Genomic DNA, 26,433 nt, shown 5'->3' with positions numbered 1-26,433 from the left:
CCCGTTGAATTATTTGTTTAGTTTGTATAGAAATAGTTAATGGAAGGAATACATGTTACCAATTTTATTTTTCTAACTAATTTTTCTATCACATCACATTGTGATTAGAAAGCTCAACTGACTGGCATGGTTGAATGCAGTACCTGTATTCAACCTGCAGCCTGAGCCCAGAGTTCAGGAACGTCTGGAGAGACCCTTTTGGAAAATCTCTTGCAGTGGCGGTTGTAACAGCTCTCTGGAGCAGTCACAGTGCGTCCTGGGGTGGGTTTTCGGTGTCTCGCAATGAGTCGCTATCAGGGCATTTCAGCGACACAGTTTAAGCTTAGGAGGCAAGCTCTTTTAAATCAGGCGTCTGTCCCCATACGATATATTACGAATGTTGACGTCTGGGGGAGGGAGGGGGTCACAAGGGGCCCCTGCTGACAAACTGTGTTGCTGAACCTCTAAACTCGTTTTAAAGTGCCAGGCATGTCAATTGTCGCCAAGTGGTTAATAATCTGAACTTCACATATCAAGTAATGTTAATGTTTGCGCATTCAGTTTTGAGTTATATCTCTGATATATTCAACATCTTGAAACAAAGTTTAAAAAATAAACTTTAATACAATATTAAAATTAGATTTTCAAAATACACTTTTTTAATGGTTCTAGTTTTGTCATAATAGTGTTTTCAGGTAGTTATGTATCACCAAGTGTTAGACGTTGTTGGCCTTAAGATAACTGCTCTAGAGCATCCTGACATCATATGGCCATGGGGATAATAAAGAGTCATATTGTTTATCACCCAGACGGACACCGAGAAATGAGTCTAAGGAGGAGTAGAGCTCGCTAGTTCTGCCATAAAGAATCACAGAGCGGTGCCTGAGCAGGGCAGGGCAGGTATAAAATATTTGAGACACTAGTCCCCTCAGGATCTGCAGCTAAAGGAAGATGTATGTTAGTATTGACAAAGACCTAGGCTTTATTATGATACACAACACTGTGCTCTAGATTTATATTTTTCCCATGGGACATTCCCTACTGACTTAAGATAAAGAAATGCATATGTATGGACCTTTAGCCCGCAGGGGTTTATTTACTAAACTGCAAGCTATATGGATATACATTTTCATTGTGAAGATACCTCATCTCAGACAGAAGAATTGGCCATGCTTTCCATCCTTTAAATTATATTTAAGTAATCACATCCTTCAATTACAGAAGTTTGTCAGAGCTACCACAATCACACTGAACATGTCATCAACTCACTTACCTGGTTTTAGAATTATGTAGGGTTCCATTAGTGCCAGCACAGACTATAATTGGTGAAAGGTCTGTTGACCTGTCTATTTTTAGGCATATACAGGGTTAAAAATGGCTGTGATCATAGAGAACATGCTTCCCTACAGTGCAAAGCCTTCTGTTTAAGTAGTTGATGCCGGCCACTGATCACTTCCTAGTGATCTGCAGCAGCATTCTCTTAGGAAGTGTGAACTTTGGTTTCAGACACACCCCCTCTGTGAGATCAACTTCAGACAGCGATTAAAGCAAGGACCAGATAGGTCTTAAGCGATCTCCATCAGGACACTGCAAACATACCCGGTGATCTGATCACATACTTGTCAGCTGCTGTGTGTATGTGGAGAGAAGGAGATTGTCCCGATACCGGACAATCATGCCGGATTCCCTCACACAAAAAAATTGCACATGGTTTTTCTAGTTTTGAATGATTTGATACAATAAATACAATCGGCCGGATTCAAAGATGTCGCAAAAATAGGACATGGGCAGAGACTAACAAGATGCCAAAATTAAAAAAAATAAATTAAAAAAAAAAAAATGCACACCTTGCAAAGGTGACCTTTAACCTCCCAAATAACACGACAAACCAATGCATGGGGGGGTATCATTGTACTCAGGAGATAATGCTGAACACATATTGGGGTGTTGTGTGACATATACCAGGAGCTGTAAATTCATACCTAAAGTAGAATTTGTGTGGAAAAAACTATGGTAAAGGCTGGTGGTAGAATTAGTGAATGGAAAAAGTTATTACCAGTATCTGAAATACCCCGGGGTGTCTAGTTTTGAAATATATATGGTTTGGATGGGGTAAATTGAATTGGCCATGTTTAAAGATCCCCCAAGTAGGACATAGGACAGTGTGATCATATTTGAAAGAAAAAAATGGCTTTGAAATAGTCATATGCTACTTATTTTCTTAAACCTTGCAAAAAAAAAAAAAAACCCAAAACATTTGGTATTGCTAAACTCAGGACAAATATTAGAATCTATTTAGCAAGCTAAAACCCAGAAAGTATTTTGCTAAATTTTTCACCATATTTTATTTTTATATTTATATATGATACAATCAAAATAACAAGATCTAAATAAAAGCCCTTCTTGTCCTGAAAAATAAGAAAATGATAGCTAAATACTAGCACTGCAAAAATGTTAATGTTAAAATTGTCACAGAGGGGTTTAATTAGGTTTGTTTTTCAACACGTATTAACGTTTCCAAGAAAAAAAAAAATTTTTTTACCTTGTAATGAGGTGCTTCAGTAGTTACTTGTGTTTTGACCCCCTGTCTCTTGAACCGCGGTGACTTCTACTACGACTGCCTGAACGGCTTCGATGACGTCTGTGTCGGTCCCTTGACCTTGAACGAGACCTTCTCTTGTCACGTGAAGAAGATTGAGACCTTCGCCGTCTCCTCTCTTTAGACCTGGATCTGAACCCAAAAAAGGGTTGTTACCACTGAACTGTTTTTCTAAGCCCTTAAGAATAATTTTGGCCATGGCCATTCAACATGACAACCATACTCTGAAAAAGGAGCCTCAATACGGATTCCATAGTTAACCTCTTTAATCCCAGGGGTTTTTGGTACCTCAAGTCCTGGAGCAATTTTGACATTTTTGCGCTGTCGGTTCAGCGACTATTCTCCTTTACATGGGTACACTATTCACAGGAAACTATTTTTGTTTTCAAGGAGAGATAGAGCTTTCTTTTAATACCATAGTTAGATGATTAGCTGAAAATTTAGAATGAGAAATTTAGTAAAAACTAGCGAAAATTGGGAACACACTAATTTTTTTAAAATGTTCCCTCTGAATCCTCACAAAATTAGGTAAAGTGATGGAAAATCCCCTCCAAGTTTATCAATTCAGGTGTCCTGATTTCAGAAATACCTAATTTATATAGATTTTCCATACATTCCCAGCACTTATAGGGAACATACTATAAGGTGAACATTATTCGTGGAAATTTTATGCTTATGGCTTAACGGGTTTGGGGGGTTGTGAATGGGGGCAGGGGATTACCCTGTCCTCTGATGACCTTCCGGGTGACGTCAGCAGTAACGCGACCGGGAAGGGAATGCCCGATCATGCAATCGGCGTTTAAAAATGTAACAGTTTCCCGGCTTTTGTGCCGGAAGCTGTTACATCAGATTGGGCAGCAAAAAGCCGGTGATGCTGGCTTCTGCTGTCAGGGGGGAGTCCAGGCTGTCAAACGACAGCATGATCTCCCAACGCAGCGGCAGGGACACAAGAAGGGCAGGACGTACCGGTACATCCATAGGGGACTGAAGTGTTAAATATTAAAATCAGACTCATGCCAGAACGAAACCGCGAAAAAGTAGAAGAGTGCTAATTTATATGCCATGGGAATAAGAACTGCAATAATAATAGTAAGCAGCCATAACACCACAAACGTTACGCCATTAAATTTCCAGTTATAGAAAATCTGCATAAATATTAGAATAAAAAAAAAAAAAAAAAAGGCTCACCTCCGATGGTCTCTGCTTTTAGACCTGTATAGCAATGAGAAAAAAAAATAAAATCAAGGGGTTGTTTACTACCAGTAAATTGGTTACCATTAAATATATACACACACGATGTATGTAGAATATATATATATATACACATACATATACACACACACACACACATATATATATATATATATATATATATATATATATATATATATATACACACACATACATAAACCCATTTGCTCGATTATAAGACCAGAAGGTAAAAGAAAAACACCAGATAGTGAACGTGAGAAATGAAATAATAAAAAGGTACTTCCTCACAGTACTGCAGCGGCCCAGAACAACACTCCTCTTAGTGTTCAACAGAAAACAACGCAAGTATAGGCGCGCATGTACATGTGTGGGAAAAGAATAAAAAATACATTTATGTTAATTTTTAGAAATAAGAAGAAAAAGAAAAAAAAAAATTATTCTGAAGAGCCTTGATCACCTGTACTTTTGTGAGTGCACCCACTACACATACATGTTATAATTTTTTCCTTTAACATTATTGCATCATTTTTTATTCTTTTCCCACACATGTACATGCGCGCCTATACTTGCGTTGCTCGATTATAAAACAAGGTTTTTTACAGAGCAAATGGGTCTGACTATGAGACTAAGATCCAGATCCCCCGCAGCGATGCAGGGGACCTGGATCCTCCTGCCCCCCTTGCCGGTACTTCTGAGTCCCCGGTGCTTAGTCCGGGCAGCGTGTAGAGCTCTACGCGATTCGCGTACACAATTTCCGCTGCAGCAGGGAGGAGGTGCGTTTAGCAGCGGGGGTTGCCTGCGACCATCGCACAGATCTTCCCCGGCTGCCAGAGATCCCCGTGATCTCTGACAGCCGGGGAAGGTCTGCGCGATGGACGCAGACAACCCCCGCTGCCAACCGCACCTCCTCCCGGCTGCAGCGGAAGTTGTCTACACGCTGCCCGGACTACGCACCGGGGACTCAGAAGCTCCGGTAAGTCTGGAGGAGGGAGGGAGTGTTAAATGGGGGACATAAGGCATTTCTGGAGGCAGAGTGCTCTGTGAAATGCCTTTTAACCCCCTTAATGCCACTCTGCCTCCAGAAATGTTTTTTAACCCTCTATATGCAACTCTGCCTCCTGAAATGCCTTATACCTCCCTATATGCCACTCTGCCCCATAATATGCCTTTTAACCCCCTAAATGCCAGAGTGGCATATAGGGGTATAAGGCAATTCTGGAGGCAGAGTGGCACGTAGGGGGTCCAAAAGGCATATCATGGGGCACAGTGGCATATAGAGGGTTAAAAGGCATTTCTGGGGCAGATGTGCATAACCAGGGGGGGGGGGCAGGTTGAAAAGAAAAGGAAATAAAAACAAAATATTTTTCTCAATCAACTTCTATTAAAAAAATTGTTCACATAGTTTACATAAATTAACATTTACTGGTAAAACTTTTTTCCTGTAGGGTCGTCTTATATTCAGGCTTTTTTCATAAATATTCAGATTTTAGGGGGTCGTCTTATAATCGAGCAAATACGGTATACACACACACACAGTTATTTTGAGGGGAAACACTTGACCGTCAGACTTATTTCCTGTACCTTCTGCTTACTCTCTCTTCACGGTCTCGCTCCTCTCTTCTCTTTAAGCGATCTTGGTTTCTTTTTTCTTGCTTTGCTGCCACAGCTTTCTGGATTGGGGGAGCACACTTAAGCACGTCAGATGCCACAAATGCCCTAGACTCAGATCTGCTTGTAGACCACACTATGCCGTATTCTATAACCTCCCTATATCGAATCCTCTGATCCACTGAAGAGTGGGGGAGTCTGTGGGCATTGCCTCATGGGGGAGGGGATTTCCCAGAAACTGGTAACGACACTAGAATAGACGTTATGAACAAGGGAATGAAGGTCTTACTGTCTATAGAGTGTACACAGAAATGTGCTTCAAATTGCTCCATAGAGCATACATAACACCTGAAGTGAGGGTTTATATGGGTGCCAACACAAGTGGCAGGTGCCCTAAATGCTTTGCCTTACCAGCAGATTTGATGCGCTGTATCTGGTCCTGTCCACATATTCAATCATTCTGGACACAGCTTCACAACTAGGCCTCTCAAATTAAGTTCTGGGCTGTTTAGGGTGAACCTAGCTAGACCACTACAAAGTATTGTCTCAGTAGATACCCCCACACTCCCAACTGAGGATATGGTTGTGTCTAGGTTCCATTGTATCTTTAGAATGAACTGGATTGAGTCAGCCTTCCACGAGGAAATTACGCACTAAAGCATTTGTTACATGTTGGCACCCTTATATTAAACACCTTGGACCGTCCTACCCAAACTATATTGCATTGAACATTTTAACACACTCTCAATTCAACTTCCGAAGGGACAAAATCCCAACCCTTAAGGCAACTTTCTGACACTGACTCAACACGGAGGCAGCAGAGGTTTTGTCATTTCTTAACAGGGAGGGGAAGACATGGGGGGAGTAGGGGAGAAGGACGACTGCACTTTTTCCTGGTCGCCAGGAATAGGCACCACCAGATCCTCAGGTGTATACCGAGGGCATAGATAAAGATCTTCGACTATGTTCTGAAATGGGTCTGAGCCAGGGCTGACATGAACATACTCAACATAAGTTATCCGTTTTGGTGCATGGGGGTTTGTTGGAGTGCGAACCAGCTGGCTAATACACCTTTGCCATTTCCCCTTTTTCTTGTCTGATGTAAATATTTTTATGAGCAAGTGATAAAATTAGCGTGGTATCTTCCCCAAAAAACAGTAGTTTAAGATTTACCTCAAACTAAAACCTGTTAGACAGCAGATACTTACCCTCAGCATTTCCAGTTTTTCACGAATCAGAATAAATCCTAAATGCAATTTCCCCCCAAAGTGATCTGCAAGACGGCGGTCGTTGTCATGTAGACCAAGATAGGCAGAGCATACTTCACACACACGAAGTTTTTGCTGCTGAAAGCTAGATGCAGGCATTGAATTCCGATATTCCTCCTGAATAAAAGAAATGTTATTTTAGACTCTAAGAGAAAGTTAGTGAAAATGTCCCCATTATGTATCTGGTATCATGAAATAGTAAATGATTTTGCATCGTTCTTCAAACATGTAAAAGAAATATTCAGTGAATGCATTCTCTTACCTGAAGTTGTCAAATTAAAGTATTTCTTAACCCCTTAATGACCAAGCCTGTACACGAACAGGCTCAAAATGCATTGTCCTTAAGGGGTTAAATTAAAATATTTCCCGATTTGTCTTGACCCTGGCACCATTCCAAATACTTGCTCCAAGTTCTGCGGTAAATTTCTGACCAGCCACCGTGACTACCTTTATCCTGTAGAATTAGCCTTGCAGCATCCATGCCGTTAAGCGAAACATCTGGATGGAGTGTATATGAACATTGTGGTTTCCCAGTAGATCTGGAGATTCTGGAGGTTCCCAAGAACAAAGCGTCATCTGGAGCAGGTCCGAGGACCAGCCCCGGTTTGGCCAAACGGGAAGGATTGCAAGCACCCTGGCTTTGTCCTTCTTGATCTTCTGGATACGCGGGATCAGAGCTACCGCGGAAACACAAAGGCTAGCTTGAATTGCCATATCACTGTTAGTCTGTCTAGAAAATGAGGATAGTCCATTTTGTAGAGAAACGCAAAAAGGGGTTTCTGTTTTGTCTTGTAGCCATGAGATCTACTTCTGTACGCCCCAAACTTGACGACCAACCTGTCAAAAAATAACTGGGCTCAGAGACCACTCTGTCTGAGAACATATTCCCCTGCTCGGATCGTCTGCCTGATATGACATGCCGATAGATCTGTCAGCTGATTTTTGGCCCATAACAAAAAAATCTCCGAACAAAGACATTGAAGCTTCCAAGCCCTTGTGCCTCCTTGTCTGTTGGGGTAAGCTACTACAGTCGCATTGTCTGACTGAAGCTTACTTGGTGGAACATAATCCAAGATTTGAACGCCTTTAGGGCTAGAAAAACTGCATCCAGTTCCCTTTAGTTGGATGACTGGCTTGTCTTTTCTGGAGACCATCTTCTTTGGGCTCTGTGGAACCAAAGGTGAGCACCCCAACCTGTCTCTGATGCGTCTGTTGTGACAATGGACCAGTCTGCTGGTTGAAAACAAAGCCATCAATTGAGCTGTTGGAGAACCACTCTTGACACCTGGATCTTAGAATCTAATTCCTCTTGAGACCTGGACCAGCTGGAAAGGATCTGCCACTGAAGTGGCCTCATTCTTGACCGGGCCCATCTTACTGCTGGGATGGTAGAGGTTAATAGACCCAGGAGACTCATTGCTTTCCTGATGATACAAATTGGATATCGTTGCAGATGGTTTACTGCCTGTCTGATCTTCTAGAAGTAAGGTGCAAAAAGAGGGATACAGAGTCCACAATGTGACCTAGGAAATAGATTCTCCTGGATGGAGTAAGATAAGATTTTCCTATGTTTATGATCTATCCGTGCGGTTCTAAAAAGGCTATTGAAGTCTTCAGTTGGTGATTTAGTTGACTTGGAGAGGATGCCTTGAGAAGCCAGTCGTCGACATACGGGATGACGGCTAAACGGTCTCAACTGCGCCGCCATTGGACAGAGAAGCTTTGTGGAGACTCGTGGAGCGGTAGCCAAACCGAAAAGAAGAGCTTTGAGATGAAAATGCTTTGTTCTTATAGCAAATCTCAGGAACTTCCTGCCATAGGGACATGTAGATACGCATCTTTTAGGTCTATAGTGACCATGAAATCTCCTTCTCGGACGATGTGGGAAACGGATATAATGGCTTCCATTCTGAAATGTTGATAAGCAATACAACCAATGACGGATGGCCTTTAAGTCGAGACCCGGACGGAGTGTGCCATCTAGTTTGGGCACGAGAAAAATTCGAGAATACACACTCCTCTCCATTGATGTTCTGAGGGCACTTGTTTGATGACCTCTTTCACTAACAATTTTAACACTACTGCCGACAAAACTTTGTTCTTTCTTGTAAGATCAGAGGAACACAGGAAGTGGTCGCAAGGAACAGTGAAAAACCTGATCTTGTAGCCTACAAAAACTATTTGTCTAGACCACTCTGTTATCCATGTGTTTTCTGTAGACTGAAACCATGCTTTCTAAAAGTGTTGCAGGCGACCCCTGCTCTCTTGCCTTCCAATGGTGAACCAAAAAAGTCTTCCTTGTTCAATCAGCAGGTCACATAAGGCTGCTTTAGAGGCTGTAACCGCCTTCCAAGATCTAAACCATACTGCCCGTCTGTCCACTGATGACAGCCCCATGGATCGGACGGGAAGCCCAGGTTGCTTTGATAACAGGTGCTCCCGCTGAAGCTGTTTTACTCTGAAACACAGCTGCCTGAAACATTCTCCTAATGGCTGTTTCGGCTCTCTCATCCATAGCGTCTCTGAGTCCCGCTATCTCCCTATAGGAAGCACGGTTTACTTAGATACTGTGCAACTTGCACCTCTACCTTTGGAAGCTCTTCCCATTTAATATATTTATTTTTTTTCCAATTCTCCGTTTATTGAAAAAGTAACATTGCATAAGTTGGTGAACATAGTACATCAGGCATCAAAACACAATTGTACGCATCGGGCGAGTGTTACACTAGACGGTAGCAGTTCGAAATGACAAATATACGTCAAATGCGACAAAGATCAATGTACCATACAGAAAGATACAGTGTGCATAATATCATAGGTACAATGTCACAGGATATGGCAGCAGATGAGCTTGTACCGGAGAGTTGCCAAGATGGAACAAGCGAGAAAACAAAAACAATAACATCAACGATACCGCACGTGAATGGACGGGTGGATGGATGGAGCGCCGTCTCCAAGAGCGTACTTATAGAATGGCGCCGTAGTAGAACAAAACGTCGGGATCAGAGGCGAATCATATGCATACATGTCAACAAGCAACCTTAGTCTAGATCAGGGGGGGCTGCAACGAAGCAACCCAGAATGGCCTGAAAAGAGGGAGAGGCCAAGAATTCCCTCCAGGGTAACCACTTCAAGCCGTTTCTATATCCAAAACTCCTGGAGGTCATGACCAAATCCTCCATCTGACATATGAAATTGACCTTCCTCAGCCACACTGAGACAGGCGGGGGCAAAGCCCGTCGCCAAAAACAGGGGATGGTAGCCCTGGTTGCAGAAACAAAGTGGATGGTGAGTGACCTCTTGTAGGAGCCCAGGCTAGAGGGGCCGTGATGTAACAGCATTGCCTCGGGGGAGGCCTGAAAGGAAGGGTCGTCAACAGCCCATATCACCGCGGCCACAGCCGCCCACAGGGGCTGCACCAGGGGACAGGACCACCACAGGTGCATAAAGGAGCCCTCAGCGGATCCACACCTCCAACACAGGGGGGAGACCTGTGGAAGGAAGCGATGGAGCTCAGCGGGCACCCGATACCACCCATTTAATATATTCTTGAAACTTGAATAATTGTTTAAAAGGCTTAGAAATAAAAGCTCGATTGCTGGAGCTATTCCACTCCCTCTTTTATAGACTTGTGAATTTCTCGAGGCGAAAAAACGAATCCGTCCCCTGAATCATAAAAATTAGTCTCAGAAGATGAGCGAGAGCATTCCCCCGAAAAAATTGTCAGACAAAGCCTTTTATGCCTTTTTGCAGGTGACTCAGGTGCAAGAGATTTAGCTGCATCTTTAAATGCTGAAAGGTCTGGGATAAATTATCTTGGAACAGCATAAGAATGACTGCATGTCTTTTTGCTTTTCTTTTGCCAAGATGTCCGAAGCACACTGTTGGCAAGTCTTTTTTCTGTAGCCGTCCGGGAGCGGCATATTACACTCTGCACAGGCTAGATGTCTAGCTTTAGAAGCAGCTATCTTAGCAGGAGGAGCAGGTTTGTCTTTTTCGGGAGATGAAGGGTTAAACCCAAATTAAATCCAAGACACCAGTGTGGACTCTAGTGGTCAGTCAGGTTTGCACAGCTTAAAATAGGCTGCCAAATCATCAGAATTGGCGCCATAAAAACAATCTGCCCCACGCATGCTCAGATCGCGCTACAGGATCACAGCGGAATGAATAGCCATCTGGGCGTGCGTTCCACACAATTGTGCATGCTCCTCCTTCTCCATTCCCAAAAAAAAGGATATAGTGAACGCTGCCTCTGTAAGCCAGTTACAAGGCGCGCAGCACAGAACTTCCACCCGGGAAGTTTAAACCGCAAACAAACACTTATTAAATCCAATGCAAGACAACCGTGTGGGGGCTTGGCGACACGGGAACCTGACCCGACGCACACTCTTGTGGTCAGTCAGGTTCGCACAGCTTAAAACAGGCTGCCAAATCATCAGAATTGGCGTCATAAAAACGATCCGTCCCGCGCATGTTAAGATCGTGCTACAGGATCACAGTGGAACGAATAGCCACCCGGGCGTTCGTTCCACACAGCTGCCCATGCTCCTTAACCAAAAAGGATAGAGTGAACGCTGCCTCTGTAAGCCAGTTACGAGGTGCGCAGCACGGAACTTCCACCCGGGAAGTTTAAACCGCAGCCAAACACTCACCCCTCCGGCAACAACCCGCGTGCAGCACCATCAGAAGAATCCACGAAGCTGTTCATCCTACAAGGGACAAGAAAGAACTGAGGACTCTACCAGTTTGACGGCCTTTATGGGTAAGAGCGGAGTAGTTTACTTTTTGATTGGTCTTTCAGAAGCTTGTCCTGAGGGGAAAGAACAACCCATACGTACTGCCACTATACGCATGAAAAAAATGTTACGTATGGGTTTAGGGCATGTGCTATGCTTCTGCAAAGTTTCACTCTCTAAATAATGTGTTAATCAAACATTGACAGCATATAATGTAATTCATATTTCATAGCAACCTCAGCTTCTCTTTTTCTGGCTTTGACTTTCTCCATCTCCATGAGGATTTTTTGCGACTCTTCCACATTCCCTTCAGCTCCCAGTTGTTCAGCTTTTGCCAGCAGCTTTCCTATTTCTTCATTCAGTTCATGCACCTTTTCAGCCTTCAGGAGAGAGAAAAAAAAAAAATGACTGATCGGATTCATATCAGACTAGGGCAGATTACAACTACATTCTAAAAAATGATGTATCAATTATCTAAATGATGTGCATTTATAATCTGGAATATGTATGGTACAGGTTAAAAACAAAAGAGGGATAATTAGTGGATTCATTTAGTTTCTACTAGATTTGCTTTGCACACATTTCTCAAGGGGCAGTGGCAGCTACCAAGTCATAGCAATAAGGCATCAGAAGATCCATATATGTATGTAACCTGTGGATGCTATCTGTATACCTTTGCTGCAACTTCTGCACTTATTTCCTCTTGGGTTTCAGCAAGACGTTTCTTGGCAAGTTCAGTTCTCCTGTCACACTCTGCAATAAAGGACTCCAAATGATCCATTGCCTAGAACACCAAATGTTGTGTTAAAAACTGATCAGTTTAACAGAGAGATGTTTTTAAGAAACAATCCAGAAGAAATGTGCATTTTAAATTACACTAAAAATCAAACTAGATTTTTTTTTTTTAACTGTTCAGCCAAGCTTCACTGACCACAACTTTGAAAGTTGAACCCAGAAAAATGAGAAAAGAATATCTCATGATCAACTGGCCTGGAGCTCGGAGGCTCTGAACTAATTAGTTCAACAGGGGTGCAAAATCAAAGTGCCGATTAATTCTAGACTGTCATTTAAACAGGTCTCTACCATAATAAACTCTGCCTTCTTTCATCTGAGAAACATAGCCAGGACACAAACTTTAATTCTACTGGATGACATAGCAACATGAATCTATGTTCTCTTGTCTAAATTTCAGTAAGTCCTCACTTAATATCGTTACAATGTTGATATCCACTCAGTGTCTCCCTCTACCTCCTCTGCCGACTGCTTCCATGTCCTGGTCTCTATTCCCACAACTACACTTCTGACCTTGCATCTTCTTGCTCTTCTGTCTACTTTCTTTCGTCTTTGTCCGCTTTTCAGTTTCTTCTTTCTTGGTCCCGGTGTCTGAATCAGGGGTCCTGGCGCACATACGCAAAGAGCCAGAGGTTCCAAGAATACATTTTCCCCTGATCCTCCAATCGGGAGAAGAGGATGTTCCCGGAAGCACTGCTTCCTTGCAGATGTGCACCGGCAGAGGATGTAGGGAGACTTTGGAATTGCGTTATACGTCTTCACTTATAAAGTTGCAGGTTCCAAGGACCTACCTGTGACTTTATAAGGGAGGACTTACTGTACTGTGTAAAGAACTTTATTTTAGCTTCCCAGAAAAATAACTCCATCGTACAAAATGCAGCATCCAGATTATTGACCAATCAAACTTGCTCATGTTGCATAACAAGTTCTCCATCAAGTCTTTATCGTGCTCCGAGAGCCATTATCATTGCAGGCTCATGAAAAACACTTACATCAAGCTCAAAGAACAGTTCTCTTTCTTTGCTCGCTATTTCATAGTCAGCTCTCAGCGCCAGGTCATGAATCTTTGTACATTCACCCAAATCCATACGCTACAGGAGAAGAAAAAGCCTCATTAAATATAGTGATCGTGTTGTTCCCGGGTTGTTAAAGTTATCCAACTTTAATTTCACTTTAAATAGAAATAGTGCTTGAAATTAAGATCATGTAGGCAGAACTGACTCAGCCCACAGTTAACAGAACTGTTACGGTACCTTTGGGTGGTACACGAACTACAGAAAAAGCGCAATCACCCCAATGCTGCCTTACCCACAGATCTACAACCACTTTCTGGTTAGGCCAAGAATGGCATGGATAATATAGTGAAGCACTGTTTTAATTTAGCCTGGGTTGTGAGTAAGTTATCTATGACCTATGAAAAATATACAAGGCTGCTACTGACTGGAACACGAAGTCCCACTCCTATTTTTTTTTTTTTGTTTTTTTTTTTTTTTGGTGCACCGGTCCTGGAGGTACTGCAATACCAGGTCAATGCGTGGAGTGGACAGAGCAAGCTCTTCTTCCATCTCCCTGTTCTAAAAATCCATTTAATATATGGTCCCCAGATAGGGGACGTATCAGATATTAAACTGATAAAAACAGATACTACACTTGATCTTAGCCAAAAGGCCGAGAAGCGATGTCCCACTCCTATTTTGTCTAGGGAATCTAGTCTTACTTAAAATATGTTTTTTCTGCAGATTGCGTTACAAAATTTGCTGGAAAGTTAAAGGGAAAATTACCGTTCCTGCAAGAATATCATGAGGGCAGCAATCCAACAGATGACTTTTGCAGACACGGTCATCTGTAAACTTCACTCTCTGCCGAGTCTCATCCCCTACAAGACATTTGAAAAGTAGATGTTTAGCAGAACTACGAAATTACGTTGGTGTCTAGGTATAGGACAAAGTATTGCATGTTAGCTTAAATATCTAAAAGCAGTAGTATTTGCTCAAAGATTATGACGATAGGAAAAAAAAAAGAAATGCAACTAACATTAGAGGCTTGTAAAATGTAAACTTTAAAAATAAATAAATATATATATAATTTTTTTTATTTTTTTTTTAATATATATAGTGTGTTGAGGGGAATGTATGCCCAAAATTACATCTTCTCTAAAACATCTGACTACATGTCAAAGTCTTCATAATCTAGGGTAACTATAGTGTCGGCAAGAGCAAAAACATGTTTTTAGTATTGGAAGAGTTATTTCCATAACCTGGCAAAGAGCTTGGCTACCAAAATTTCTGGGCTGCTCACCTGAATAGCAGAATTCAAATTGAACCCAATGAACACTTAACAGAGTCAGAATTCATCTTGGCTGGAACTTTCACAGAACATCCAATACATAGTTCATACTATTGAAATTGGCTGGTGAGTGAGTAAACCCATCCCATGCTTGCAGAGAAACAATATATAGAGTGCTTAGTAAGCTTATTTAAGTTCTCAATTAGTCGTTACAGACTCATACTGTGTTAATACTTTGTTGAATACAGACAGCCTTCAATCCACTTTACAATGAAAGAAAGCATGACAGACAGCAAAATAAACCCTACAGTATGCAAAGGTTTTTGGTATGTAATGTTGCCTATGTGTCCTCATGTTTTCAATGAAACCTTTAACCAGAAAAAGAAGAGTGAATACAACCAACATGACAAAAAAGGCTTCCAAGTAAATGGGAATCTCAGGAGAGTTTCGGGTATTGCAGGAAAATGCTATCGGTGAAACATCACTGCGCAACATGCCCCGTGTCATTAAAAATGCGCTGTACGGCCGCACCTGAGAAACAGAATAGGTGAACGTTCTGACTGGTTCATACAAAGTGGAATCTACCTGAATACCATTTTATTATAAAAACCCAAATTAACCTGAATATTATTGCTTTACAGTTTTATCTTAAAGTAGGAACAATTGGTAAAAAAACACTCTTTACCTGCCTGTAGAGTGCTTCATGTTTATGAGAAATACTGGTGCTTTACACAAATGTAAACTACATTTGTTTTAGATAGAAAATGCCTCAAGACTATAAAAATATTCAAACTTAGTGGATTTTTGCCACATGATGTACAATTTTGAATATCATGAGGGTTCTGACTCTAAGATTTAATTACTTGAAAAATACAATTTTAGTTACAACAGCTTGAAAATGAATTGTGACTCACGGCTCGATGAGTGAGGCTTTTCTGCAACTCCAGTGCAGATGTAGGCAGGCAAACATACATTGAACCTTAATAAATGAAATAAAGGAGCCACAATTGTTCAGTTTGCAAGAACTTGAGCAGCAACATGCATTTGTTAGGTTGTTAACACTACTTTACAACTGCATAAAAATTATTTACATAAATGTACACACATATGTAATCAACTAAATGTACTCAAGACCCGCTCTACTGTTCCAGCTAATCAATTCCATTTGAGCATGTATATCTTCTAAATATACGTTTAACAGAATGATAGAATCTATTATGCAACTCAGTAAAACTGTTTACATGTAATCATTGATAAGTGCATCTATAGTCACAGCCCAGGTAAAACCTCAATAGCTTGTTTTCAGGCATGCCCTTTTTCATTCATCCAGTTAAGCAGTATCCCTCGTTTTAAGTAAAAATGTGTGTTTGGCCGCTACTCAGTACCGAGTCCTACCGTGAATGACCTGCGCCGCAAAGATATTGCAATCTCAGATGTACAACAGAATTTCTTAGCTGCAAACTATTTTGGATAAAGGTTCAAAAGCAAAGCAAAAAATCATTCACATAACATGAAATGTGCAAAGGATTTTTTCTGAAAGCAAGAAAAATGTATCATATGCATTTTAAATTATCAGTAGGAACTGGGAACATTTTATCTTTAACCCCTTCAGGACCGGGATTTTGATACTAAGGTGGCGCTAAAAGACTGGAACCGTTTTTTGCTATGCCTTTCTTCAACTGTAATTTCTCTCTTATCAGTTAGTGCACACACAAAAATCATAGTTTTTTTCAGGACAAGTAGGGCTTTCTATTGAAATTATATATAAACCATCATAAAGTATGAAAAATATCTAAAAATGTGGGGGAAATTAGGAAAAAAGGAAATATTTTCACAGTTTCACCTATAAAAACTTAATATAACCAGTGCAAATGGGAAAAAAAAAATCAAAAGTGTATTTGGGTATTTGTCCTGTTTTTGGAAACACCTGGTATTTTCATTTATTTTGGCACTTACAGGGTTAAATATGAATGACACGCATTGCTGTTTCTACACAAGATTTTTTTTTAAATGTGGTATCCTGGGAGTTGCGCTCAAATAGGGGTCAGAAAAAGAAAAACTGCCCAACAAAAGTATATATTTTTGGAAAGATGACATCCCAAAGTATTTTACTTGGGGCATTTTAACCATTTTAGTGCTAGTCTGTCCTAAACATTGCAGTAAAATGTAATTGTTTTCATTTTTAACAAACCCATTTAATCCGAACATAGTATTTCACTATTTTTTTCTCTGGGTACATAAAATGACTGAAACAACTTGTGATTTGTATTTAAAAACATCCCCCAGAGCACAGGAATACCCCATATACATGGGTAGAGCATGTCTCTTTGGCACTGCGAGTTCAAAATTCTAACATGCGCATTTCAGTTTTCAAACATGGAATTTTGACAGACCAGTTTGCGGTAGACATTCCATATTTCATTTTAACCCCCTAAAACTATATATTTCCTTAAACTAGACAGCTCAGGGAATCTAGTTAAGGGCGTGATGGCCCACCCCATGCAGCTGATTTCACACCGGCTCCTTCCAAATTAAGTCTAACAAAAAAAGAAAAACGTTTTCACATCCACTTTGCGGTTTCACCATGATTATTTTTGAGTGGATGTGTGAAAAAATAAAATGGGTCTTTGTGTTCAGTAATACCCCCTGAGTACAGCGATACCCCACATGCATAGATAAGTCATATTTCTCAGATATTGTCGAGTCAAAACTGGAACATGCGCATTTCAATTTTTAAATCTGATTACTTGTAAGTGACAAGTTTAGGCCACTGACATTGATCAGGGAGACCGATCAATAATCAGCGACTTAAAATGTCACCGACAAGTGATCAGGTAATTATGTATTTTTTTTTTATTTATAATTTGTGTTTTTTCATAATTACCCTAGATCACCCCTCTCTCTTTGTAGGGCAGGGTCATCCAGGGGCTGCCATAATGATCAGATCACTCCTATTGGCCAGGAGTGATCTGATCATCATCAGCCTAGCCCAGCATTTGACCTGGAAGCACTCTGGACCCTTTTTTTTTTTTTTTTTTTTTTTTTTTAAACTCTTTCAATGCTGATGCAGGGAGGAGTCTCTTTGATCAGTCCTACAGACAGCAGCAGCGTCCCCACGATCGTGGCAACGTGAGGGCATTTTGTTTTGAGACGACGTACCTGGTACGTCCCGGTCTGGTGGTGACATCTGATCAGGAAGTACCAGGTACGTCCCGGTCCGGAAGGGGTTAAAACATGTGCAAAGATCAATACATTCAAGCAAATAATTATACTGCGTTCTTCCAGTTGATGTATAATTTTTGCATTATGTATAAGCTTATATCATTTGGGCATGTTAACTGACCCAATTTTATCAACTGAAAATTGGTATTTCTTCGGTTTTGTGTTTAATGCAGTTGATTGAGGCTACAAAGAAATAACTGTTGAAAAGTGTCACTACTCTACATCAAATAGTATTTCATAAAAAGTTGAACAGTTTAATTCTCAATTTCATAATGTACATGCAGAAACGATGGTATGTGTAAACATATACCCCAAGAACTTTAATTGAACGCCGTAGTGAATGAAGAGGAACCATCAACGAATAGGTTAACATTATTTTTCATACCTTTATACACAGGAGCCGTTACAATTTTTCAACATATGCATTCATCTTCTGGTGTGTTTTATGTGGTGGCTGCAATCTTGCCACTACTACAAGCTACACTGGCTGGCGGAAAGTATACAGTGTGTGTGCACTAGTAAATAGGAGATGTGTTGAGTTGAACACCTCTCCTGCAAGCCAATAAACTGTGGAATGCAGGTAAACAGTAAATGCTTGGGGGGGGGGGGGGGGAGTCTAATAAATCCTCCCCATGTTCTCAGAGGGGGCTCTCAGCTAGCATATGAATTAAAGTGCATTTCGTTGCTGGGGTGTTCTTTAAAATTTCGCTTAATTGGCTTCAAGTGCTAGGTACATCTCGGGTATGACAATTTCCACTTAATTTATTTTTTTTAAATCTCTAAACCATTTTTTCCCCAGCATGTGAGGAGATCGAGAACATCGTTTCTCACTCTTCCCCCCTGCACCGATCACACTGTGATCTCTGTGCAAGTCCCCACAGACTTGCATAGAGATCACAGTATCTGTGCCTCATAGGAGCGATCGGATATCCCACGGGATATCCTGTCCTCCGATGAACTTCCGGGTGATGTCAGCAGTGACCTGGAAGGGAATGCCTGATCACACATTTCAAAATGCAACAGTTTTCCGGCGTTCGTGCCGGAAGCTGTTACATTAGATTGGGCAGCAGAAAGCCAGCGATCCTGGCTTCTGCTGTCAGGGGGAATCCAGGCTGTCAAGAAGGGCAGGGCAGGGCGTACCGGTACATCCATAGGAGACTGAAGGGGTTAAGTGTAAAACATATGTCTGAACATAGTGTAGAACAAGGTATACAAAAAGACAAACTGTCTGCGCTTCTCATCCTAATAAAATTGGCAACAAATATATAAACATGATAAAATGAGATGTTTTGGTTATATGAATCGGCATAATTAACCCCTTAAGAACCGGGCTAATTTTTCGTTTTGTACCCTGTGGGACCGAGGCTGTTTTGACACTTTTGTGGTGCTTGTGTTCAGCTGTAATTTTCTCCTCACCCATTTAGTGTACCCACATAAGTTATATATTGTTTTTTTCAGGACAAGATGGGCTTTCTTCAGATACCATTTTGACCGTATCATCTTATTTACTATAAAAAAAAAAAAATGGTGAAAAATTGAAAAAAAAACACATTTTATGACTTCTATTTGAAAAATCTTTTACTCACCTAAAAAAGCAAGTAAAAAAACTAGCTAAATAAATTCTACTACTTGTCCTGAGTTTAGAAATACCCAATGTTTTTTTTGCTGTTTTTTGTAAGTTATAGGGCAATAAGTACAAGCAGCGTTTTATGATTTCCAAATCTTTTTTAACAAATCTGGTCAGTCTGCCCCCATCTCCTCTTTGGAATATCTTTGAAGCCGGTTAACTCAATTTAACCCATTCAAACCATATATTTTAAAAACTAGACACCCCAGGGCATTCCAAATGCTGTTATTTTAACCCTTTCCATGCACCAATTATAGAACTACACTTTGTCAAACTTTGTAATAGTAATTTTTTTTATTTTTTTTTTTCACACAAATTGTACTTTAGTTATAGATATACAGGTTCTGGTATATGTCACTGTCAAACAACAGTGTGTTCAGGAACATCTCCTGAGTGCAGTGATACCCGACATGCATGGGTTTGTCGGGTTGTTTGAGATTTAAAAAGCCACATTTGGGAAGTGCGCTTTTTTTCTCCATTTTGGTCAGTCTGTACCTATGCCCTATCTTTGAGCTCGGCCACTCCAATTTACCCCATCAGCCATTTTTTTTTATATATTAGACACCCCTTGGGTATTTGAAGTGCTTTTATTTTAACTCTTTGTTGAGATTTTTGAGAAATTTTAGCACTTGCTCAAAATAAACATTTTTTTATTTTATTTTATTTTTTTAATACTTTTTTTTTTTTTACACATTTTGCTGGTACTGGATGGTTCATCAAGTGACATCACTGCATAATTATTTTTAAATGTTAGCACATTTTTTTTATTTTTATTTTTTTAATATTTTACTAATCACATAGTGATTAGAAAGCTGGGTTCCATTGACTTGCTTGGTTGAATGCAGTACCTGTATTCAACCTGCAAGTGGAGCCAGAGTTCTCTAGAGGGTCTGGAGACCATCTAGCGAACTCTTTCTTCTTTATTTTTTTTTCCCGGGCCGCCGCCATCTTGCTGATGGCGAAGATCATCGGCAGCTGCGGCTGTGACCGCTCTCCGGAGCGGTCACAGCCCATCCAAAGGTAAGTGTTTGGTGTCGCTGGATGCCTCCTGATCGAGGCATTCCAGCGACACCATCGTTGATCGCCTCCTAAACGCTTTTAAAATACAATGTATGGCTGCTGTTGACGCCCCGGGGAGGGGCCAGACATGGCCCCCGATGCCGATCTCGGCGTTACTGAATGCCTCGACATCGAGGCATTACAGTAAAGCCGTTTAAGCGAAGAAAGTGATCATTGATCACTTTCTAAGCTAATTTAATTTTTTGACGGTTCAGGACCGTCAAAGGTCATTTAGTGACCTTCTTGTCATGACAGTCCTGAACCGGCAAAGGTCGCGAAGGGGTTAAGCTCACCTCCCCCAACACATTAATAAGGTTTTGGTAGCAGTATAAACTGCTCTGTGTGCCCACTATATAGGAGGTGAGAGTAGGTCCTCACCCTATTGAGAGTATGCCTTGATGTGGCGGGTGAGCTTAATTATGCTTTGGCCAACTCATATAATATAAATGAGAGGTTTTGGTTATGTTTATATATTTGTTGCCAACTTTATTAGGGTGAGAAGCACAGACAGTTTTTGTATACATTGTACAGCCAACACACTGTATTTGCAGCATGCTCACACTGTTTGGTAGAATATATATAAATACACATATATACACACACACACACACACACACATATATATACATATATACATATGTAGAACAAGAACAAACATCAATAAATTAAAGGTTATCCTAGCTAGGGATACCTGAAAAGGGCATTAATCGTCAAAATGCCAAAATAATAATAAAGAAAAACTGCCGAAAATAATCGTGCGCAGGGGCCAGCCTGCTTACACTGTGCCAACAGCGTCTCTTGTACAGGCCAGGAGAATCAGGAACCCAGCGGTGAATGCTCCCTTCCTTCTTCCCTGGGGACAAGAGAAGTTGCTCATGCAGCAACACAGAGGGAAGCAGCAGGGCCCCTACAGAAGTCTGCAAGTGAGAGATCTGCAGTTGAGGTAAAGGGGTGGGGAAGGTATATGAATGATTGAATGACTTTGTGAATGAGTGTGTGATAGCATGGATGTGTAAGTGTGTGTGTGGGGGGGGATAGCATGGCATAGGGAGCCCAGGTTCTAGAATGTACTGGCTGCCGCGGCATGATAGGAGTGTGATTGCTGTTAGCAAATAAAGTTATATATATTTTTATATGTCCAATTTTGGTGCGTTAACCACACTTATTAAAAGTAACACCAAAAAAAATAAAAATTATATATATATATATATATATATATATATATATATATATATATATATATATACACACATACACCGTATTGGCTCGAATATAGGCCGCACCCCCCCCCCCCACTTTAAGTCTTTAAAGTGGGGGTGCGGCTTATATTCGGGGTCTAGCGCCCGACGCCCGGGACATGCAGGCAGCAGGGTTAGGATACAGATCCCCCGCAGCGGTGCAGGGGACCTGCATCCTACTCTCTGATACGCTCAGACAGCCTGCCCTGCCAGGTTGTCTAAGCGCATCGTGCAGACGTTCACCGGCAGCGGCGATGCGCGTAAACAGCCTCCGCTGCCGGCACGTCTGCACGATGTGGTTTAATCTTGCCGGGAGATTGTTAAAGAACATCATGCAGACGTGCGTTTTACCTCTGCCCCAAAGACTTACACCAGAGCAGACTCCCGGGTGTCTTGCGGGGCCGGCGGGGGACATCTACGCAATACGCGTAGATGTCCCCCCACCGGCCCCGCAAGACACCCGGGAGTCTGCTCTGGTAAGTCGGGGGGGGGGGGGGGGCGGGACAGTGGCAGCATATCTGGGGGGGGGGGACCAGAGTAGCAGCATATCTCGGGGGGGGAGAGGACAGAGTAGCAGCATATCTCGGCGGGGGGGGGGAGGACAGAGTAGCAGCATTTCTCAGGGGGGAGAGGACAGAGTAGCAGCATATCTCAGTGGGGGGGACAGAGTGGCAGCATATCTCAGGGGGGGGGCAGGGTGGCAGCATGTCTATTAAAAAAAATTTCTTTACAAAAGCACCAAACTTTTAGGGTGCGGCCTATATACAGGGGCAGCCTATATCCGAGCCAATACGGTAGTTATCCACAGGCAACCAGTACATGCTGGAATCTGGGTATGCCTGGGCATGATAGGAGTGTGATTGCTGTTAATATATATTAATATTGTTATTGAATTTTTTGTCCAATTTTGGTGTGTTACTTTTATTAAAAGTGTGGGTTTACAAAAAAAATAAAAGTGGGGGGGTCAGTTTCGGTTTCGTTCCAGAATTTTCATTACGGTGCATCCCTACTAGTTAACCTTTACATTATCCTCCATCATTTACAGTGAATCTAGTACTGCAACTTCACATTGAACCCCATCAAGGAACAGGTTGTTTACTCCAAAAAAAAAAAAAAAAAAAAAATAACTGTATAAAAACATACACATGCATGAAAGCTAATGATTGAGTCATTTTGATTAACCCATTCGTGACAATTTTATTTTTTGTACCCTTCGGGACATTTCGGCGGTGCTCGTGTTTAGCTGTAATTTTCTTTACTGAACCCACACAAGTTTTACATTATTTTTTCAGGACAAGGGCTTTCTTTAGAAAGCCCTTGTCCTTTCTAAAGTATAAAATATGGTGAAAAATTGAGGGGGAAAGATGACCTTTTCTGACTTACTTGAAAAATCGTTGATCGTCTCCTAAACTCTTTAAAACAGGCATCCGCCGCTATACAGTGTACAGCGGACGTTGACGCAGATCTCCCTGTTGCTGAAAGTGAACGTAGATCGTTTTTATTTATTTATAAAAGCAAATGAAAAAACCTGCTAAATAGATTCTACAATCTATGAGTTTAGAAATACCCAATGTTTTTATGTAGCGTTTTGCTATTTCAAAACCATTTTTTCCAAATCTGGTAATTCTTCCCCCATGTGCTATTTTGGGTTATCTTAGAAACTGCCCAATGCAATTTACCCCATCAAACCCTATATTTTTGAAGACTAGACACCCCAGGGTATTTCAAATGATAGTATTTTAACTCTTTACATGCACCAATTCTACCGCCAGTCTTTGTCAAACTGTGTGGTAGTCATTTCTTGTGGTTTTTATTCCCCACACACATTTTACTTCATGTATGAATTAACGGGTGTCCGCCGCTATACAGTGAACAGTGGACGTTGACGCCGATCTCCGTGTTGCTAAATGCTTCGACATCAAGGCATTACAGCAACACAATTTGGGTTCAGAAAGTGAACGTAGATCGCTTACTGCACCAGTTTAAAGCCATGACGGTCCTGGCACGTCAGTTGTCACTAACTATGTTAGTGGATGACGTGCCTGGAACCGGCAATTGTCATCAAGGGGTTAAGATCCCAGTACATAAGCTGTATATCCGAAAACCCTAAAGAGTTTGTTGCAAAGCAGCAGATAATCGCATGTGGCTAAATGAACAATGATGTTTTGCTTGTGATCGAACAATACCTCAGTGACTTCAAAGTACCGCTAAGCACGTTTTAGAAGCATATCTACTAATGCTTCCTTTCAGTAGGGGCAGTCGGAAGAGAATATTACAAAGACATATCGGGGGGGGGGGTATAAGGCATATCAGGGGGCAGAGAGGCATATCAGGGGTGTATAACGCATATATTGGAAGAGTGGTATATCTGGGAGGCAGAGTGGCATATTGGGGGGTATAAGGCATAACGCACACCTGGGAGGCAGCGTGGCATATAAGGCACACCTGGGAGGCAGCGTGGCATATATGGCACACCTGGGAGGCAGCGTGGCATATATGGCACACCTGGGAGGCAGCGTGGCATATAAGGCACACCTGGGAGGCAGCGTGGCATATAAGGCACACCTGGGAGGCAGCGTGGCATATAAGGCACACCTGGGAGGCAGCGTGGCATATAAGGCACACCTGGGAGGCAGCGTGGCATATAAGGCACACCTGGGAGGCAGCGTGGCATATAAGGCACACCTGGGAGGCAGCGTGGCATATAAGGCACACCTGGGAGGCAGCGTGGCATATAAGGCACACCTGGGAGGCAGCGTGGCATATAATTCCCTCTAAGCTGTACGCGCACACATAGCATTTTTAAAGAGCGCACGTGTCCAAAAATTGTGCGCACTCTAGAATCCAGACCCCCCGCAAAGCTGCAGGAGACCTGGATCCTCTCTGCCACCCGCTTCTCCCCTCCACTTCCGCCGGGGCTTCTATTACTGGACCCGGCGTCACGTGACCTTCTGGCGCGGCTTCCATCATGGAAGCCCCAACGGAAGCGGAGGGGAGAAGCGGCTGTCTGCACGCATCGTATAGACCCCTACCGGCTGCCGGAGACGATCCAGGTCCTGTGCAGCGCTGCAGGGGATTTGGATTTTAGTGCGCGATGTGCGCAACCTCCACTACTTCACCTCACTGCCACTTCCACCTGCCCCACCAGGGGTTAATATATCAACAGAAGAAAAACAGGACAAGTAAGCAGCACTGGGTTAGTATAATCTTTATTTTTATGCTCATTTGCCCTGTGTTTCTTCTGTTGATATATTAACCCTTGGTGGGGCAGGCAGAATTTTTGCGGGATCTATTAATTATGTGCATTCTTTTATTTGTGTCTTTTTATTTTTTGATGTCTAATATTTGATTTATTGTTTATATTGTCCATATATGTATATATATTTATATTGTATTGTGTATTTATTTTTTTGTCTATATTTAATAAATATAAAAAAACCTATTTTTAGCGATGTCAGTTTTTCTTATATCGAGGGGTTTTCAGGGGGGGCAGTGGCATAAAGGGGCTATAAGGCGTATCAGGGGGCACAGTGGCATGAAGGCGCTATAAGGCATATCAGGGGGCACAGTGGCATATAGGGGTAAAAGGCATATCAGGGGGCATGGTGGCATATCAAGGGTAAAAGGCATATAGGGGGCTATAAGGCATATCGGGGCACTGTGGCATATATGGGGCTATAAGGCATATCGGGGAACTGTGGCATATATGGGGCTATAAGGCATATCAGGGGGCACAGTGGCATATAGGGGGTATAAGGCATATTAGGGGACAGAGTGGCATATAGGAGGTATAAGGGGGCCACAGTGGCATCTCTGACATATAGGAGGGTATAAGGCATATATAGGGGCAGAGTAGCATATAGGGGGTATAAGGCATTTCTGGGACAGAGAGGCAAGCTGGGGGTGAGATGTGCATAACTGGGCAAAAATAGTTTACATGAATATTTACTAGTAAAGCTTTTTTGGTATTTTTTGGGTTCTTGTTAAAATATAGCTTTAATTATTATGTCAGTAAAATAAGAAGGCAAATCGTGAAATGCCATTGTAAATTATAAGTTTTTAATTTTAAATAAACAAAAAATTTGCATTTTTTTTTTACCAGATTAATCAAAAAAAAATAATCGGCCAACGATCAATTATGAAAATAAGTTAGTTGCAGCCCTACTTTGAACTAATATCGGTAGCCAATAGATTATGACATTTTTATAACTTTCATACATTCATCTACAGTCAAAGTAGAATTTCAGAACAGTAAAGTGATATGCTCATTTTCTACATTTGGCTAACTAGTGCCTTAACCTTAAACTCAAAATTAAAAAAATTACTCTGAAAACTGAACTCAGGAAATTTAGCTTTTTAATTAAACGAACGATTCTGAAAGCTTTAAAGGGGGAGGTGACGTCAAATACAAACTGGACTAAATTAAACATTAGGTTTTAAATGTATTTTATCGTTTTAAGAGGTTCTCCAGTTTTCCCTAAACAATTAAGCATCTTCAAACGTTACATTCGTGCCTGCACGTATTCTATATACGTAGTCCGTTTCGTATTTCTAAATATTATAAAGACGAGGATTCACAATTACTTGCGACGTACATTTAGAATTTTTACTGTGACTAAATAACTGCACGTCCCTGAATACACGGCCTAGAATATCGCAACGCGCGCCAATCTCTCTCCTAGGCCTCGTGAAAGAAGCGACAAGGCCACAGTCCTAACCGATACTATATTGCTAGATTTGACTCACCATCCCTGGCCGTGCCCATCAGCTGGTCCAGCAATGCTCTCATTTGAGCCTGGGCGGACAT

General features: G+C 41.6%; 1 protein-coding gene and 1 non-coding gene across 2 annotated transcripts; both read right to left on the bottom strand.

Annotated features, from left to right (window-relative positions):
* Window positions 1-2,544: 2,544 nt before the first annotated feature.
* LOC149275159 (putative RNA-binding protein Luc7-like 1) lies at window positions 2,545-26,433 on the bottom strand. Its single transcript, XM_089504938.1, has 9 exons — window positions 26,373-26,433; window positions 13,976-14,070; window positions 13,187-13,285; window positions 12,076-12,186; window positions 11,639-11,782; window positions 6,607-6,783; window positions 5,372-5,460; window positions 3,767-3,790; window positions 2,545-2,710 (listed from the first exon to the last, which is right to left on the bottom strand). The coding sequence occupies exons 1-9, from the start codon at window positions 26,431-26,433 to the stop codon at window positions 2,545-2,547; spliced, it is 966 nt and encodes a 321-aa protein (XP_089361064.1).
* LOC149275160 (U2 spliceosomal RNA) lies at window positions 13,684-13,874 on the bottom strand. The gene has a single exon (XR_016279408.1). It is a non-coding gene; the product is annotated as a U2 spliceosomal RNA (small nuclear RNA).

The sequence above is a fragment of the Sceloporus occidentalis genome, unplaced genomic scaffold (genome assembly GCF_023333645.1).
Source record: "Sceloporus occidentalis isolate IW3139 unplaced genomic scaffold, rSceOcc1.0.p SCAF_297, whole genome shotgun sequence".
Classification (NCBI taxonomy): Eukaryota; Metazoa; Chordata; class Lepidosauria; order Squamata; family Phrynosomatidae; genus Sceloporus; species Sceloporus occidentalis.
The sequence above is the reverse complement of the archived record's forward strand: the minus strand, read 5'-3'. Positions and strand labels throughout refer to the sequence as shown.